Below are 20,984 nucleotides of genomic sequence, written 5' to 3' on the forward strand. Positions count from 1 at the left end.
TCAACAAAAGCTTGATAGTAAAATCCTATGGAAAATCAATTCTAGGAGGTTGTCGTGCTTTTTTTCAGTCAATGAAAACAGAATAACATCTTCCCATAATCTTTGCATTTGAGTAAAATATTATGCCAGAATTTATAAGCACAAAGTATGCATACTTTAATATTTAGTTCATTTACAACTTAGAAACTCCAAAAATTTCCTTAAAAATACCACATTAATTACTAAAATAAGCATTTTGAAATGGCAATGCTGATTTTCTAAAAACAACTTTCTATGTTTTAGAAACCTTTGAAATTCCTTGCAGTTTTTACCGGACCTTGGGGTCAGTTTAATGCAAATTAGGCTTGACTCACTCAGAGCCTCATTAATCCAGTACAAAATCTCGTTTGCAGAAATGCACATTCAACATAAATGTGCTTGCTTTTATTAGCAAAATAAGAAGTATTTATTTACAAAGCATGCCACTGAGACTGTTTCATTCACAGGGTCGTCAGGTCTAACTACTTAATGAAACAAAAAATTTTAAATGGGAATAAAAACCATAAATTTTTGTAATACTTAAAAAAAAATGCTTCTGTTTCCAAATTTTCAAAGCCTTCACTTTTAATAATTCAAAAAATATTACAACCTGTATCAATTAAGAGCAATTATTTATAAAAATGTTAACCTACTGCAGTTTGCACTTGCAGAAACTATCACATTTTTAACAAGGGAAATGGGAAATCACTATGGGATGCCCTAGTTAGATTAAATTAGCAAGAAACTTGTTACCAGACTATATAAAAGACACAGCGTAATAAGACATGACCTTGCAGAGTCGTGGAGCCAATCTGTGATGTTTTTCCTTCCTATAACCCTCGCTAATTATCTGCAAAGTTACAGACTCTTTTGTCGTGGGTTATTTTTCTTCAAATTGTGAGGGGATTTTGGTTTCTAAATATTTAATTAGTCTTGTTGTGATATGAGAATTGTTGTACATGCCAAGCATTTCGATTTTCATACTCTATTCCTTCTAATTATCCTCAGTTTTAGATTGGTCATCCCAAATCCTTTCCGTTTGTAATTATTTACTTCTTAAAGATCATTCAGTGAAGAAATATTTTCACCCTTATGGCTCTTCTTTTCCACAAATGGCTTTTCTGGTCCGTTAATTACCCGCTCAGAGGATTAGAGTTTGAAATAATGCAAAAGAACCTGCAACTAAAAGGAGTTTTAGAGGGCAGGATTGAGTAACGTAGATTTGTGTTGTTGCTATTTTAAATTCACCTTAAAGATTACTCCCTTGGTTTAGAAATCATCTTGAAAAGAAGAAAATTATGCCATAAAGATTTTTTTTCTGACTCCTGAGATGTTTGATGAAATGTCATTTAGTCAGTATTATAAATCTCTGAATATAAAACAAACGATTTTCTATTCGAATTGATAACTAATATAATTTCCACTTTTACAGACCTCATTTTGATTACAGCATGGCAACACATGCTGACAGAACTTCCTATACAAATCAAATTGAAAGTATAGAAATAAAATAACAAGACTTTGGAAGTGTGGCTTTAAAAAACGCATCTTTGTCAAAGTAACTGACTCAGAAACATTTCCCATTTTTTATTAAAATGACTATGTTCTGTAAGTGCTTACTTTTTTTTTTTAAATCAAGAGGGAAGAAAGCACTGCTATTCATTACACAAAATGAATTATGGATCTTTCCCAACTTTCATGTTCACATACTGTATTTCTTCACTAAACTTAATTTTCAGCCAAATAAACATTTCTAATTATTACTTTAATTTTAAAGTAATTTTTCTTCCTCTTGCAACTTCTAAATTATTTTGGCAGTAAAATATTTGATGTCATTTATAAACAAACTCATAGGATATTTTGTGTAGAAAGGAGTGAAAAAGAATGAGCAAGCAATATCTGAATATATGAACTGAATTAATAAATTAATGTTGGAGGGCAAGGGAAATACATAGTTCATGTTTCTCCAAAGGTTCAACAAAGTGAAAACTCTTATTCTAAAAGCAAAGCGCTACGTAATTACTCAGAAAGCCATGAATCTTTTTCTATTAACTACTGAATTTCAAATTTGATCTGTTTCCTTATGTCCTTCTTTCCCACATAGAAGGAATTCACTTTACCATCTATTTATTGAGAGTCTACCCTCATGGTCAAATTGTATCCCAACTCCCCTCAGGAATTTTCATACAAGTATTCTGTTCTAATAGAGGATGCTTCTCCCTTAGTTTAAAAATGTTGTTAGCAAGTATGTGCTTAATAACAAATATGAGCATAAATTATGTATCATCATCAAATACAGTAGTACCAAATCAGTATCAGATTCTGGCAACACAATCTCTTTGCCATGAAAAATTTTACTTAAAAAATGAACAAAAAAATCCTGCTTAATTGAATGGATTAGAAATAGAAGTTGAGACAGGTCTAGAATTATAGTAGTGAAGTTTGGCTCCAAACCCCTGAAAAATCCCTTTGATCTCTCCTCCCATATACCTCAATCACCCCTCAACCTGAGGGTTTTCTCCAAGAAATCCAGTTTAAAAATCACTCATCTAATATAATTCTTCATTAATACAGGTACAGTATACTAAGGCCCAGCGAATCTGATTGACTTACAAACACCACAGGCTAGAGGAATCGCTATATCTGAAAGATCTCTCTCCTAAGCATCTCTCTACTATATTATCTACTCCATAAGCATGGCTCAGTACTTGTCTCTACAAAAATCATCCTAACAGAGGCAACCTTTTCTATGTAGACTTTGAGAATCTTGATATCTATGTAATTTAAAACAGCTAGCACACTAGCAAATACCTCTGAACTGAGTTCTCACATAAATGACTATGTACACTTCTTGAACTATCTCTTCCTTAGTAAGAAGATCCATTTGAAGGACCATTAAGTCCCAGAGGTAGTAAATTATCAGAGCTTAGGATACTATGCTTCTAGTCTGAGGAACTGCTATTTTCCAACTCCCAGTGGTGCCTTCCACGCAATCCTAAAAACAGGATCTCCCTGTTATGAGGGAGGCACACACATATGGCAGGAAGCATCAGCCATACAGATGGTACACAGAAAGCCAATACAAATGATGCTGACCAAACAGGATTATATTCCCTGACTACCTGAACCTGAAGTAGTCTTTCCCTAGAGCAGCAGCTCTATATAATTAATTTGGAAGTTAATCACATTCTGCTTTATGGCATCTCCTATATTTTGCACTTTAGTTGCTGCTAAACTCACTAATTATTTTCCATGTCTAGAATTGCATGGTAAACTTCTTACGTCCTTGTTTATTTCCCAAACGCTCCAAGAGCGGTGGGTACTATTGTATCAGGCCTCACACAGTAATTTTAGTTGTGTCTGGGACTGTAGTTTCACTTTTCTGTTGTACGTCAGGCTTCTTTTCAGTCTATCTCAATGCCTAGTCTTGTTTACGGCAAGAAATACTCAATTTAAATACCTTCTAAGTTGGAATTCTCAATCTTCCGTATTTTACTGACGGTTTTTTAATCAAAGGAACAATTCAAAATGTCTTCAGGTATATACTAGTTGTCATTTCTTTAATAAAAACTACAGAAATTTTGTGTAGATCTTTACCAAACTATTCTATAAGATGAGATTTAAAAAAAAGAATAGTGACCGAAAGCTAGAGACATAGACTCTTGGGATACTCTGAGCAGTAGAGCACGTAGGGAAGGCCAAAAACAATCCTTAGCACCTGTCACCTGAATATAAATAACCAAACTCAGCAGACTTTCATAAAGAGATGCCTACTTGTGGTTCATACACTCTCAGATTAATGAAGTCTCACCTGACTGATAAATATATGACAAATTTCACTGGCTTACTTCTGATAAATCTGAACCAATCTTTAATCATGACAAAATATTCATAATCTAATCCTTTTATCAAATTGACTACCACTGCAGAAGTCTCATGTGTTTGTACAATTAAAAACCCCATGTTAACTGTATATAATAAGGCATTACATTTGATGCAAATCCTTTTCTACTAAAATAAGTGCCAAGCTGACAGCAGGAAGTAGCTGATAAGAAAGCAACAAGGCATTGCTGATGGCATTCTCTTGATAACTGAACACCAACTCGTAAATATTCAGTCTACAGCCTATTACCCAATGAGCTCTTTCTAAAAAGCACAGATCAAGGGAAGTGTCCTTTTGCTGCATCTCGGTCACAAAAGCAAGAAATTATCTTTAAAAAGACAGGCAGATAGATACATAGATGGATCAATTGATCATAGGTAGATAGGAAGGAGGAGGAAAGGAAGAAAGGCAGGGAGGAGAAGTATAATTTTATATTTTACTTATTATAGAGATAGGGTCTCACTATTTTGGTCCAGCTGGTCTCAAACTCCTGGCCTCAAGCATTCCTCCCACCTCTGGCTCCCAAAGTTCTGGGACTATGGGCATGAGCCACTGTGCCCAGCCAGATCACTTTTTATTCATCTGTGATGCTGCTTTTAAAAAAAAGTGGTAGAAGACATTATGTGCTGTTATATCCTAAAGTGCAGAAATACCTGTAATTTTGGAAACATAGTAATACCATAAATATGCCACATCTGAATAGTATCTATACAGATAAAAATTAACAGATAAAAATTAACAAGTGAATATGAAACTGTATATTACTATTCTCTGCTATAAAAAGATTGAACTCCTTACTGTTTCTGAGTTAATATTAAGGACTCAAATCCTAGTGCTATTTTCCATGCTGACATGACAGAGTTAAAAATAGTTTTTTAAATATGATATTCTGTAGGACTATTTTCATAATTTTTGAGATATATATAAACACAATCTTTGAAAGATCCTTTCCTCCTTAGCTTAAGTGAAAGAAGGGAATTCACTCACAATGCCCGAAAGGAAAAAGAAAGCTGGCGAAGATGCTCCATGTTACAGAGTGTGAAAGAAAGGGGACAGAAGCTGAATAGCTCCCTGAACAGACCTCCTCAGTATCCCCTGAGCATACAGTATTTTTTCCCCTCTCAGGCCATAACTTACCGCTTTCCCTTCTCCACCAGTTTTTGAAAGTTTGTTACACTATAAGGGAGATCTGGTATCACAGTTATTTCTGTACATTATCTCCTGTTCTTCACCAGGCTACAGAGCCTTTGAGGGGTTAGTCACTGTTTTAAGAGTCTCTGAATCATATGTACTGCATAACACTCTACCTTATTCTAAAATGTATTAACTCCATAAACATCAGACTGTACTCTAACAAACATATTAATATATTCTTACCAGTTGTTAATAAATACTGTTAGAGTGTTTGGCACATTTGCTTCTGTATCTCAGAACCCAGTAATCATTTAGCAGCAAATCAATCAATGAAAGACAAGATATCATTTTCAGAAGCCAAGCATGGTTCCATAACCATATGATATAAACCAAATTAAAATGTATCTGATTTATAGTTTACACAAGCAGTTTGTAGAAGCTTTTAAAAGTGACAATGAAAGCAAAAACCCTCTATCCCCATATTATACTCCTAGCCTGAATTAGCTTCGTATCAGTAACTTGTCTGAAAGGCTCAGTTCATCAAAATCTATAAAATGTTAGACTCAAGTGCTTTAACTATCACTAACACCATGTGCAGGCTTGGGAGTGGAGGGCCGTGTGCTGTGAAGCAGCAAATGCTGTGCTCTTCTGAAAGCTAACATGCACTCTTATGCCACAGATATAAACAGAGTAAGCACATTAAATAATGAATGACTAGGAAAACAGCCTTATCACTGCAGTTTAAAGACGCACTATACGCATTATCATATTGTATGCAATAAAATCTATTAAGCAATTTTAAAATTTTTTACACGTTTTGCAGAAGTTGCAGCTAAACATATTAATAGACTGAGGGGGCATGTTTTATAGTAACAGTCTTAGAATTTTTTATTTGCAAAAAGTATTATAATACTTAAAGTAGTACACTCATATAATATTACATATTCTATATAAGGAATCATGGTCAACTTCTTAAGCATATTTGATATGACATTATTAAGAAAAAGAAACACTAGAAGAACTTGCTGCTGCTCTTATCTTTGACCCTTAAACTCTTCCATTTCAGCAACCTCATTAATGTCAAAATGCCATTAGAATGTCTGCCCACTTCTAAACCTCTATAGCCAAGGCAAGGCAAAATCTTTTGGATTCAATCAGAAGTACTTTCTTTTTGTATTCAGTTAAAAAGCTTAATAGAGCCACAAAGGTCAAAATATTACTTTTATTAAAGAAAAAGGATGACAAGACAAAGATAAACGTTTTGAATGCAAAAAGCCATTTTTAGACCTGAATTGGGCTTTTTTTGGTTGTTTTTTTCCTTTAAAACCTTTAGTTTTTATACTTAATTACTAGATTCCTATAATGTATATAGCCAGTATTTTTCCACTCAGTATTAGCACTTTTCTTTGGTTGGATAACAAGGGAAGTACAGATTTGAGGCAGAGATCTCTCAGAGGCTTATTGGGAGTGCTCTTAGAACTATAGTTGAAGCCATGATAGATGCAGGGTTGGGGAGAGTGAGAAGGTGAACTCCAGTGCAGTCGCAACAAAAGCCCAGCAAATTCCTCAGGGCGGGAGCTCTGGAGTTGGGAGAGACCTTCAGAGATGTCCCTGAAATGAAGCACAAGATGAGGAGGCCAATCCTTTGTACTCTGGCATTCATTGGGATTCACTGGGGGCTGCCTCTGGGGAGAAGAGTTTAAGATCCCTTCAGCCCGTGACAGTTCGTGTGGAGTGACTCAGCTGTGAGCCCATCAGCAGGCAACTCTCTTGACAGCTGGGAGAAACAGTGCCTGATCCTGAAAGGCAAATGTGGGAGGCACACCACAACACCAACCATAACACTAACGGTAAAGAGTTTTATGAACTGTTTTCAAAGACAGTTCTTTTAATACTACTTCTCATTTTCACGGTTTTTATTCTATTTTATCTTCTTGTACACACTGACATGTCAATCCTGTTTACTAAGCGATATTCAATGGGTTTCCTATAGAGCAATGAACCTTAACAGGCAGCTTTTAATTGGCTCACATAGGAAACCGCATTACTATTAATTCCACAGCTACAGCATAAAATAAAACCATTGCTTCTCAAACTCTAGAGCAATTAGACCTCTCGGCTATTTGGCTAACTCTGCTTCATGATACCCAATGCAGTTAATTATATTTTTTGATGTTAATAGTCTCTGTCAGTCTCAAGCATAACTTCTCTTTGATGAATATTTAAATTATATTTGAATAAAAAATAATCTTGGTTACATTTCATATTCAGTAATCATCACAGCTTAATAAAGGTCTACTCATCAAGGGTTGAAATAAATGACAAGATATATAAAAGTGCCTTAAATCAACTTATTAGATAATACATTTGTTATGACCACTATTCTCTAATATATCTGCTTTTGTACATTTTCAAAGGTACAATCTTATTCACACATTTCACAATTAGATTTCAAAAGTTACTTACAAACATTCTTTAAAGTTTATATAGAATTCTATTAATTAATGATAAGAACACTATAGGATGTCATAAGATAATCAAATGTAGGAAAAAAATTACCAAATTATAAAATATCATTAAAAAATCAGCATACATTCTATTCCTGTGTCATTTTTGTAAGTACCAAGAGTAAAACTTAAAAAAAAAAAGCTTTCATTTACTAAAATTTTTTTTTATTATAGATCTAACAGAAACCCCATTACTAAGGAAAAGTAACTTAAATAATAGTTTTCTTCATATAAAGTCTGTAATGGGAGTTGAGGGTGAGGGAAACTTCCAAAAATTAGGAGGAGAAGAAGGGGGAGGAGAGTATAAAAGCAAAGTATATTAGTGAAATTTATTTAAAATCTGTTTATTCTGCCATTTAGTTTTGTCCATATTATAATAGGAGGGCTTTAAGCCAAGCATTTATTTAATATAAACTGTGAAAATGGGTTATTCTAGCTCAAATCTTTTACTAAATAAATGTTTTAGCTTATAAACTTAAATAATGTCCTTTAAAAAATGAATTGGTTTAATTTTTAATCTTTCAGTCTCTCTTCTCCCAAATCCTAAATCTCTGAAATACAAAGAAGATATCTAAAGATACAAAGAAATATCCTAAAATGTACATATCAACCTATGATTGTCCAGTGGAATGCTATGCCAATTTCTTGAAACTATCACCTGATAAATAAAAAAGGTAGGCATGAATTCAAGTTTTGTAGGGTCTAAAGCTTGTAAAATTTAAGGGTCCTTCTATAAAAAACAAAATAGAAAAATTACATATAGAAAATTAGATACCAAAGTGAATGGTTATTTAGAAAAAAAAAAATCACAAGAAATAAATTTGTAAAAGCCAATGAGAACCACAACCAACAAAATCCAGAAAACTAAAACATTTTAATTAATTGCCTGACATTCCTTTCTAATACTTCAATATTTTTAGCGACAGTCTATGACTGTCTCTTCATGTAAAAATTTCAGTTTACTTTCTATAATGTTGCTTTTCCTGTGAACAGCTGATCCAAATTTGTTTTTTACTATTGATAGTTGTGATGCATAAAACATGCACCCACACTGCCACAAGAGCTCGTGCTTGCTACACTGCTCCAGCCTGTGCCTTACAAACACTGGCATTCTGATAAATTCTATTTGATATTACGCTCATCAAGAGGGGGAAAGTATGGTACATTGGTAATTTTAAGTACTACCCTTGTCATGTGCTCTGTGTACTCTACATACTCCACCAAGAATATGTAGGAGAAAACTTCTCTTTGGATTAGCTATCTATGAAAACCAAATGCCTCTTAAAGTTATATATATGTAATGAATGAAAGGATTTTTCCATAACTAGCTTCTGGCTCCATACACTACAAACATTATCTCTCTTCCACTACCCACATATCTCAGGTGTCATAGGACATATTTAAATTGCAATATGACATCTGGCTTTGCACATTTATGTCACGATCAGGAAGGAAGTATAATGAGTAACGGAAGTATTTCTAGAGGCCATTTCTTCACCAGAATAGTTAGCAGTAACAAAATTGTATACAAGTGTCTACAAACCATGTAAAAATAACTCCACTAAACCTAGATTGAATTTAACACCAACTGAACTTCTACCTAACTGCATGCGCTTGGCTATTCCTAAGCCACCATAAATGAGGGGAAGTCTATCAGAAAAGTCAGAGAATGAAATCAAAGCCTTTAGACATTGTGTTTAAATATTGTATTTCTGCCAATTTTTACTATATATATTTGACCCCGTGAACTTGTTCAAATGCCTTAGAAGAGACCTATGCAAGTGAAGGGCTGTGATGTTTTAAGATTCATTACTTTCATGGGTTTACCATGAATCTATCTTTAGAGAAAGAGTAAGAGTTCCACAAATTACAGGTGAGTTCAATAACAATAACAGATCTGTTGTCTGAAAAAACAAACAGAAAGACCACTGGAATCATCTCAAGCCAACTTAAATAGAGCAACTCTCATTTCAGACACTTTCTTAAAGCCATGAGTAATGCAGATAGGTGAGTTCTAAAACTATGTCTTTCTTGGTCTTCACATATGACATGTTAACAAATTTTGAGAGAACTGTGACGTGTTAGTTTCACGATATATTTGATTTATTTATACAAAATTTAAATGTGTTAAAGACTACAAAATCATTTACTTCTATTTTTTTCATAACGAGATTTTTCCTTCTAACATCCACAAGAGATGTATTACCTCTAAAACTAATAGTGGACTAACAAACAGCACTAAAAAAATCTAACTACATTGCTATAATATACTTAAAGAAAATGCATAGCAAAGAACAAAGAATGGATCTTTAAAATATGCAAGGCAGAAAAATATGTATTAGTAAAATGCCATCAGAAGCCTAATTACTCACAATTATTCTCCTCAGATAATGTACAAAGTAGATACTGGTGTTTTTTGTTGTTGTTGCTGCTGTTACTATCATAGTTTTGGTATGCAATTTCAGTATAGGATATATGGAAAATTAATAGGGCCATAATAAATGACAGTTTAAGATCTTTAAATAATTTAATATCAAATTATCTTGCCAGGAGTGGTTGCTCATGCTTGTAATTCCAGCACTTAAGGAGGTAGAAGCAGAAGGATAGCTTGAGCTCAGGAGTTCAAGATCTGCCTGGGCAACGTAGTGAGACCATGTTCCCCACAAAAAGAAAAAAAAAGACATATATATATATATATATATATACATATATATATTTTTTTTTTTTTTCTCTTTCTCTTCATTCAATAAAATTAGTCAATACAATATACTGACTCATCATTGCTATCCTGTTCCTAACCTAGTATGAAAACAAAATACGGATTTGGGGTAAGCCAATTTAGTAAGATGTTTTCTCTATTAAATACAGATAGGCATTTTATTTACTTAGATATCTCCTTAAAATGTACAAGAGTAATTAGAATGGAAAATTCTCAATTTTGCCCCAATTATGTTTGCTATTATTTATTAAACATTAAATTAAAAGTATTAATAAACAGCATATTTCAGTGACATTATTCCAAAGTTTTAATAAACACATGTATTATTTTCCTAATAAAAATGCCAATAGGAAATTTTATAGCATACTAAAAACAATTCCAAATTCTTAAGTGACATTACACTTCACAACTTGTTCTTTTTTTTAACTTGTAGAAAACATGCATTATATTACATTTCAGTAGCATTTGTTTATGAATTTTGGTGTCAAAAAAAGAAAAAAACAGAAGAAAATGCCAAATTACAAGCAAAAATAGTGACTTTGCCTTGATGTGAAACCTTACAATAAAATTTCGTTTCTATTTTTTATAACTGTAACTGAACATCTATTCTTATCTGTTCAAAGCATAACTTTTTAAAAAGGATGCTTGTAAGCAAAATTTTTATATTATTAGTATGACATCAACAAGCAGATCCATACTGAAAAGAAATCATACTTAGGAACAACAAAGTCCTTGAATGGGTATCTGAAAATAGTCTTATGAAAGCAGATCTCGTGGTCGTTTAGATAAATGTGTATTAGTAAAATGCCACCACGAACCTAATTACCCACAATAATTTTCCTTAGTAAGTAAATACATTTAACACTTGATTGTTTAGTACATTTTAGAGATATCAGTCAAACACAGTTCTGTCAATTAACTTGTTTAAATGTCAAACTTTGTAAATAGAAACCAACGTTTTAGTGTACAGGAAGGAATGTTCTAGGTGAGTGAAAAACTACAAGGTATGTGATGATATGGACACCACAGAAATACCATTGTCATCCCATCCATAATACTCTCCTTTCAAATGAGAAAGGTGGAATACATAATCCCTAAGGATATGAAAAGCACTATAAAAAGATCATTATGATCATACTGAAATGCAGAGGTCAAATGAAATGTTCGTGTTCACGTCTATTGATTTGGATCTTATTTCTTCATCTCTCCGCTTTGGTTTCAAAACTAAAAATAAAAAACTGAAGCAAAATCACCAAAGTTGAAATGAAATATGGCTTTGCTTTCAAAAACTAATTTCCCTTACCCTTATCCAGCCTATATCTGTTCAAAAATAAAATAAAATTCAAACTTTTAAAGTATCTTCCAAGCTTCTGAATTTCACTGAATAATCCTTAGGGAATACTTAAGACTACTAATGTAACGTCCTTATGGAAAATACTCTGGTTTCCTCAACCAATCAATGGACATAATATAAAAGGTAAAAACCCCCTAAATTAATGAGAAGTACCAGTGAAAATGACCCAATTCACACCTGTATTCTCCGTCTTCAACATCTAGTAGAATTGTTTTACTGATTCTCATTTTAAAAGCAAAAACAGAGCCAGGCCTGGTGGTTCACACCTGTAATCCTAGCATTTGGGAGGCTGAGGCAGGCGGATCTCTTGGGTCCAGGAGTTTGAGACCAGCCAGGGCAATATGGCGGAAACCCTGTCTGTAAACAAATTTTTCAAAAATTAGCTGGGTGTGGTGGCATGCACCTGTAGTACCAGCTACTCGGGAGACTGAGGTGGGAGGATCACTTGAGCCTGGGAAGCTGGGGCTGCAGTAAGCAGAGATTGCACTCCAGCTGTAAGACCCTGTCAAAAAAAAGGAGAAACCGAGGATCCTATAGGGCAGAATTTTTGATGTGACATTATTTCTCTTTTTTCTACATTTGATAAGAAGGGTCATAAAAGATATTAAGATAATTTATCTTCTAAACCATTTCAAAATTTATTAGTCTTTCTTGCACACTAAATGTGAATGTTTAATATGGCTCATGTTTATTACTGCCAATAGTCTCCCTTTCCTATGAGTGCTTTGCTTTAAATGTCCATCAGTAAGTGACATGCAAAGTATGTGTCCAATTAGGTATACCAATAAGAGCTTTAATGGTTATTTATTACTGCACTAAAATTCAAGAATCTATATTAGTAGACTGGCCACAGAGATGTGCTTGTAATACCAGTTAGTTGTCTTGAAACAACTAGGCCACGAGTGAGAGAATTAGTAGAAATCCATCAACTAATAGAAAATAACCTAAGTAGACTGCATAGACACGATGGGTTAGGAGTGGCCGAGTGATTTCATTTCCCCTGTAGGTATTTTACCCTAATGGACAAGTGGTGGATAAACCTGACATGTCGAGTAGATAAAAGCACTTGGGATAAATAACATAAGCGTAAGAATGGAGTTTCTGAGATATGGCAGGCTTAGATCCTATGAGAATGAGTAAGTATACTGAATGAATATGCTAAGCAAGAGTAACCCTGAGTAGTAAGCATTCATAATAATTCAGGAATAAAATATACCAACCCCAAAATATTATGAAACACCGTAAGACATACTGCACTAATTTTTCCCTTTGAAAAATGCCATTAATGAGGAAGAAATATGAAGATTTTAGAAAGATGAGTTTACAGTCTATTGTCACCTATAGGAAAAATCAGAAAACAAATATTAATTAAATAAAAATATCTTTCATATAGCTCTGACTTGGATACAAAGCCTCTTTATGAAGAATGGATGATCAATGTAAAAAGTTGAGAGGATTGTACGTCAAGGAAAGTACACACAAGCCGAAATCTATAATCATGAAGTCTGCCAGAGTACACTGGCAGAACTGTGACTGCATTTTAATGAATTTTCTTGATTAAATTCTGAGAGGCTTCCAATATTCACCACTTCCCATAGTAAAGGGGTGTGTGTGTGTGTATGTGTGCATTAAGTATCTCCTTTATTTAAATATTTATATAAAATTAGTATCTATTAGTATATTTGAAAATAATAGACATGTTAAAAGTCTAGATAGCAAAACTGAACTTCAAAGTTATTTATGATTACATTTTCATGCCAGTAAGATATTGAATGAATGAGGTTCTAGGTACAGGCGATTTGAGGTTTCAGCCCCTGTGGAAAATAATCCAACCTTTTTCTAAAGGCTTGCAAAGTAAAAAGAATATCAAATTGCCACTCCTTCTCAAGGAGATTTTTTTAAAAGTGAGAATATACATGTAGCTATGTGAACAAAGTGTACCAATTATAATGACATCAATTCCCCAAGTGTAATTAAAGGGAATTAGAATATGATGAGCCTCAAGCTCCTCTGTAGCTCTAACAAGCTCAATAACTCCCTTAAAATAGAAGCCATGGCCTATAAACTCTCCCATCCCCTACAGAGAGTCCCTATTTATATGCCTTGCCTGGTGGCAAGAATGGGAGGTGTCATGGTAGAGGGTAAGATCATTCTGCTTATTCCAGACTAAGGCATACAGGGTCCTTTCCATGTAGTCTTACTTCTAACTGAATGTGGAAGTATGCACTCAATTTTCCAGTCTCACTCTGCATCCACTGTAATGTAAAGAACCACAGAACAAAGTAATGCACATACATGTACAACAACACATTCCTTCAAACCCTCTGGCACACAACAAGTTCTCACTACTCCACATGCTCTCGAGTTTAAAAAGTAAAATAAAGTGTAATTATTATACTTAGAGATAACAGGTTAGGATATTGATAAGTTTAGAAAAGGGAAATTCAAGAATAGCACAGTTACTGAATGGGGTATAGAAAGGGAACAGATTATTCTGGTGCCTACATTTAGAGCTTACTTCCATTATCCCAACCTTTCAGAAAACACTGAGCTTTGAAATCAGCTTTGTTGCTTATAGGGCTTAAGTTAATTAAACTATACCTAAAGTTCTAAAGCTACATTGTTTTTTCCTTTCTCGTAGAATAAAAATCCTAGAAGTTTATCCCTACTTTATAAATTCAGGTCTTATATTTATTCACTGTCTGGCTCCATGTGACCAGACTACCACCTAACTCCTGCTGGTCTATGCAAGGCAACGCTAATTGCTATTTCTTGATTTCTATCTTGAAACTCTCCTATCTTGAAAATCCTAACATGTTCTTTTATTTGAGCTGTCAAAATAGAATAAAAATCTTCAACATCATCAAGAAAATTAAAGTATCTCTTTTGTACTTTGCTACTAGCTTCTAAAACATTAATTCTCCCACGTCTGCTCCGTTTTTTTGATGGCAATTTTACCTCTGCTCCTCAAATGCAGGTGTTGTCTAGCAGGTTTTGCATGCTCAAATTACATAATCTCTGTGGGTGATATCATTTATTCACCAGCAACTATTCAACTTTATGTTTACATTTGTTTCCCCTTTACATTCTTTGTTGACTACTCTTTAAGTGCCAAACCTGTATAAACAATGGCTTGCTGCACTATTTATTTACATGCCACCCAGTTCTGAAATAAACTTCAAGGAATTTAAATGGATAGCATAACAACCAAAAATATACTGAATTTTACTTATTAAGAAACATAGGCTGGGTGCAGTGGCTCCCGTCTGTAATATAAACACTTTGGGAGGCTGAGGCAGGCAGATCACTTGAGGCCAAGAGTTCGAGACCAGCCTGGACAATATGGTGAAACGCCATCTCTACTGAAAATACAAAAATTAGCCGGGCATGGTGGTGCGCGCCTATAATCCCAGCTACTTGGGAGGCTGAGGCCGGGGAATTGCTTGAACCCAGGAGGCGGAGGCTCCAGTGAGCAGAGATCATGCCACTGCACTCCAGCCTGGGCAAGGGAGTGAGACCCTGTCTCAAAAAAAAAAAAAAAAAAAGGGAAAAAGAAAAGAAACATAATATAAGTATGCTTTGAGGTTCTAGTCAGGTGCTACCTTTAACTGTGCTTAAGAAAAATTTTTTTGGTTAAAAGCTTTGAAAGAGCCAGGCTAGTTCCATAAATCTAGGCCATAACCTTACTTTCCTCGGGCAATTTCAATCCATCCCCCACCCCCCCCAAAAAAATGGGAGGCAGGGGGCCTATTTTATACAAAATACACCTTACTACAATAGGGACTAACTGAAGCACATATTTTCACCATCTTCTTCACACGATATGTAATACGTTTCGTACTGCTTTGTATTTACAAAGGTACATTCACATGTCTATGAACTGCTTTGCAAAAGACCTAACTATGCATGTGAAACTCACATTTAATACTGAAAAATAAACCAGTAAATATTTACATAATTACTTTCAGATCTCTAGGTCAAAGTGCTAAAAACTTGAGGTCATGTTATAAACCACCATCCGAAGCAGCAAAACTAACCTGATAACAATGAGCAGGTTTTTAGAGTGAAAAAAAACAGTTAAAATTTGGGAAGATGATCTTCAGGTATAATCTAGTGTATCACTTTAAGACATCTACTAGTTTGTACCCAAGTGCTGCAAAGAGACAATACTGGTAGCAAAATTCTCATTTATTTGTTAATCAAACACTTCAAAGTAATAGTACGATTTGTTTTTTTTGGTTTGTTAATGAATTCAAAGTGTTATAACTTTTATATATTTTTAAGTTGCCCCCCCCAACAATTATTTTTAAAGAGTACTAAATGGTGACTGTTCCATAAAATATTAAAACAAATATCATTTTAAGAAAGCATTTCGTTTCTCACTTTTTAGGATGAGCCTCTCAGAATACTTAAGACAGTATACTATAATCAGTTACTACTAGAGCCTTTAGTTTCACACTTTTACATGAACAGGAAATAGAAAATGGAGAGTGAATACAATATTTTTACCATGTCCACAGCCTGAATTACAAGTGTATTTATTTACTTGATTCTCAACTGCTGAAGAGGTAACAGTGGAAGAAAGGGAATGAAAAACAAAAGAAAAGAGGAGCAAAATACAATGAAAACATATTTTAATGGTACTGAAATTTCTATGCCCATCTCTATCATTACATGTAAAAAAAAGGGGGAGCTTCCAAATTTAATGGAAAAATTCTAATGTTTTAATGTGAACTTTTCAAAGACAAACTTTCTACATTAAAGAAATAAACATGTCTCCCATCACTACATGACTGAATATCACATTTTTTGAGGAATATAAAGGGGAAAATCTGCTAAACTATTAGGGTTTTGGGATTTTTAAGTTTTTTTTTTTTTAAAAAGGACAAGTTATTCTATATAAGAAATAATTATTTATACTATCTTATATATAGGAAAATTCTAATAAAGATGCCCGGAGTACCACAATTAAAACAAAAAAAGACAGATGCCAAGAGTTAGGTGTTTCATATCTAATACAGAAAAAATGATATCCATTCTCAACAGTTTTCTGTATTATATTTATATGTGGGAAAGCATCAGTCCAGTTAAGAGGTATCATTTATATAGCTTTAAAGTTTATAACACATTCTCAAACACACCATTTTTAAAACACAAAATTAACCAATGATGTATTATCTACTTTCTATAATTAATAAACTGGGGTTCAGTGAAGAAAAAAATCTGCTCAAATTCAATAAAGTAGAAATTATCAGAGTTTACCTTTCAACTCAGGAATTGAGGTAGTCTATCATATTAGGACATACGTATACTTTATATTCATCTCTACCTTAATCAATTGTACTATCTTTTTTTTTTTTTTTTTTGAGGCAGAGTCTCGCTCCATTGCCCAGGTTGGAGGTCAGTGGCGTGATCTTGGCTCACTGCAACCTCTGCCTCCCAGGTTCAAGAGATTCTTCTGCCTCAGCCTCCCAAGTAGCTGGGATTACAGGTGCCTGCCACCACGCCTGGATAATATTTATATTTTTAGTAGAGACAGGGTTTCACCATGTTGGCCAGGCTGGTCTTGAACTCCTGAACTCAGGTGATCCACCTGCCTCGGCCTCGCAAAGTGCTGGGATTACAGATGTGAGCCACTGCACCTGGCAATTGTACTATTTTCAAAGTGGCTAAACACCAATTTATAACCATCTTTAACACCTTAATACAAACTACAGTACCTCGAACATTCAAACAATTATGTCAAATTTTATATTGTCTTGAATTTGAATGATCTTGAATTTTGAATGTGGGCAAAATTTTCCTTAAATCTAAATTTTAAAGAAAAGACAATTGGTCTCTTCCTTATTTTTAAAACCATCTTGGGTAACACATAAGGTAAAAAAAAAACAAGCAATGGTTTGAACTAGAAAGAACAGAACCTAATCAGAATGTGTTTACCTTAACTATCTCTATAGTATTTGAAGATGGCAGAAATTCCCACTTAATATTCAAAAACATACTTTCCATCTTGGCTTAACACATCTGTCATATTGATAGCCTTCTCTATGACTTCTCTAACCTACTGAGTAAAGCCAAATCTGCTAGGAAGAAAAGCCAGAAAGTGTTTAATCTGTTCAAAGGATATTTTACCTATAATTCGTTGAAGGATACAAGGAATTCTATACTTAGTTTTATGCTTTCTTCAGTTGAACTTGTTATTTAATTCTGTTTGCTTGTTTGCATGTTTTAAGTCTTAACTATACAAATGATAACTCTTAACTGGAAGGAATGAGAAAACAAGCCAAAAACTGGGAGAAAATATTTGAGAAAGAGATATATGAGGAAGGACTGTTATCCCAAAATATACAAAGAACTCTTAAAACTAAACACTAAAAAAAAAAAAAAACCCTCAATTTTAAAAATGGGCTAAGATTAAATAGATACAAAAAGGATATACAAGGCCACGCATGGTGACTCACACCTGTAATCCTAGCACTTTGAGAGGCCGAGGCAGGTGGATTTCCTGAGGTCAGAAGTTTGAGACCAGCCTGGCCAACATGGTAAAACCCTGTCTCTACTAAAAATACAAAAAATTAGCCAGGCTTGGTGGCATGCACCTGTAATCTCAGCTACTCAGGAGGTTGAGGCATGAGAATTGCTTGAACCCAGGAGACAAAGATTGCAGTGAGCAGAGATCACGCCGCTGTACTCCAGCCTGGGCAACAGAGCGAGACTCTGTCTTAAAAAAAAAAAAAAAAAAAAAGATATATATACAATAAGTATATCAAAAAATGTTAAACATTTTATGTCATTAGGGATTACAAATTACAACATCAATAAGACAGCAATACACACTTAATAGAATGGATTTCAAACACTGGCAACACCGAATGCTGGCAAGAGTGTGGAGAAAAAAGAACTTCTATTCATTGCTGGTAGAAATGGAAAGTGGTATAGCCACTTTGAGCTAAATATACTCACACTATACAATCCAGCAATTGTACTATATTTGCCCAAATAAACTGAAAACTTATACTCGCAGAAGAAACTGCACACTGATGTTTACAGTAGCTCTATCCATAATTGACAAAACCTAAAAACTACCTATATGTCCTGCTGTAGGTGCATGCATCAACTGTGTCTATCCAGACAATGAGTATTATTCCATTCTAAAAAGAAATGAACTATCAAGCCAACAAAAGATATGGAGGAAATGTAAAAGCATATTACTAAGTGAAATAAGCCAATCTGGAAATATCTCTGGCTACCAGTAGTTAGGAGGATAAGAGGGATGAACAGGCCAAGGACAGAGGATTTTTAGGGCAGTGAAACTAGTTGTGCATCATTAACAAAGGGATACTTTCTGGGACATGCATTGTCAGCCTATTTTATCATTACATGAACAGCAACGAGAGTATTTAAACACACTGAGATAGTATAGCCTACTACACACTTAGACTATAAGGTACAGTCTATTGCTCCTAGGCTACAACCTGAATAGCATATTATTGTACTGAATTCCACAGGCAATTATAATACAATGTTACGTGTTTGTACATCTAAACACATTTAAAATAGAAAAGATAATATGTCACACTACGACTTGATGATGGCTAAGAGTCACTAGGCAACAGTTCAGATCCATTAGCATCTATGGAACAACCATGGTACATGCAGTTCATCACTAACCAAAAAGTCATTATGTGGCACATGACGGTATTCTCAATGATACTACAATGGTGAATACATTTGTCAAAACTCATAAAACGTACAATGCCAAAGCCAATCCTACTGTAAACTATGGACTTTGGGTGATAATTATGTGTCAATGTAGGTTCATGGACTGTTAACAAATGTACTGCTGTGGGGCAAAGTATCTGCAGTGAGAGACACTCTGTGTGTGGATATGGATCATATGAGAAATCTCTGTACTTTCTACTTGATTTTACTAAGAACCCAAAACTGCTCTAAAAAGCAAAGTTTATTAATTTAAAAAAAAAAGCATTTCAAATTTTTGAAGCCTTAAAAACTAAGATTACATTTCAATTACTATTGCTTTTTATTTTGTTTATATAACACAAAGAGATATGTACTACATATTCTGACACATGTTGAGCTATATTAGAATGATTTACATATTTGAATGTTGATGAAAATATAAAGTGTAGATGTCAACATTAGTAGGTAAAAACCCAACTCAGTTTAATAAATAGGCTAGGATGTGGTCTATATCTATTCGCTTTGGAATAACTAATAATTTTTCTAATTTGGATACAATAGCTCAAATGGGACATTAATGCATGAATATTTACCTTTGAGTCATAATTTTGAAGGCATCGGGGAGGTAGCAGTCTGTATTCTCCATCTGAAATGGGTCAGCATCACAAATCTTGTCATCCGTCCGACCATAGTTAGCGCTCTCAATCATGATGACATCACTGCCCGGGCATCGCAGATCTATAGAATAACCTTCACAGGATAATTCTCGCCTCACCAGCCCAAATGGTAAAGCTGCTCTGCTGAAACCTTAAAATAAAAAAGAAAGAAAATTAAACTGTAACTCATTTATAAGATAAATTATTTTAGTAAAGCATTTTCAAGTAATATGATTCATGTCTATAGTCAAGAGATGTCATAAACTCAGGCATTTATTAAATAATTTTTTGGTTCTCCACAGTATCTCGGAAAATTATTTTTTATTCATCTTTATTTGGACTCTTCATCTTTACAAAATACCCGAACAAATTACTTTCTGTATAATCAGAAACTAAATGGCTTTTTTAGTAAATCCAAATAATAATGACAAATTTAATCATGGATTTTATAAACGGTGACAAGTTTTACAAACAGAAAATATAACTACTAATCAAGAAAGAATTTTCATCTGTGCAATGGAATGAAAGCTCTGCTACACCCACTGGCCTTACTTTCCTATTTAATGTATACATATTAATTGCTATTGCATTATCTTAAAAAATACCTTCATCTTAGCAGGTTTTCCCCCACAATAACTAAGATATTTATGACAATAAGATACTTATGGCACAAAAACTTATTTCCATTTAAATACCCTTTATTTAAAACTGACACTGAAAGGAATCAGCAGATGGACATTCAAAGGAGCCAGCACTGCTCCCTTCCAACTCAACAAATTCAAAGATCCGAACATGATCTTTTCTGAGATGTAAGTATATTCTTCCAAAGCAGTACTGGGTGACACACTGGTATGATTTTAAAAAGCAGCAATTTTCAAATCTGGCTGAACTCTCAGTTCTTCAGAGAAAACTAAAGGTGTAACTGGACTGAAGAGGGAAGAAAAGAATACCTAATCTGGAACTCAGAAATCTTCAGGAGATTGTGGCAAACCCCAGCCTTGGTAGGTTTTCA

The 20,984-nt window shown here is 34.0% G+C and overlaps 1 protein-coding gene across 3 annotated transcripts in view; it reads right to left on the bottom strand.

Moving 5' to 3' along the window:
• ADGRL2 (adhesion G protein-coupled receptor L2) overlaps nt 1-20,984 on the bottom strand; it is a 696,353-nt gene that overhangs the window by 65,877 nt on the left and 609,492 nt on the right. For all 3 annotated transcript variants that reach the window (XM_058439634.1, XM_058439632.1, XM_058439633.1), the window contains exon 8: nt 19,910-20,123. In XM_058439634.1, the coding sequence (XP_058295617.1) occupies nt 19,910-20,123 (214 nt within the window). The remainder of the gene's footprint in view (nt 1-19,909; nt 20,124-20,984) is intronic.

This window comes from Hylobates moloch, unplaced genomic scaffold (genome assembly GCF_009828535.3).
Source record: "Hylobates moloch isolate HMO894 unplaced genomic scaffold, HMol_V3 SCAFFOLD_5, whole genome shotgun sequence".
Taxonomy (NCBI): Eukaryota; Metazoa; Chordata; class Mammalia; order Primates; family Hylobatidae; genus Hylobates; species Hylobates moloch.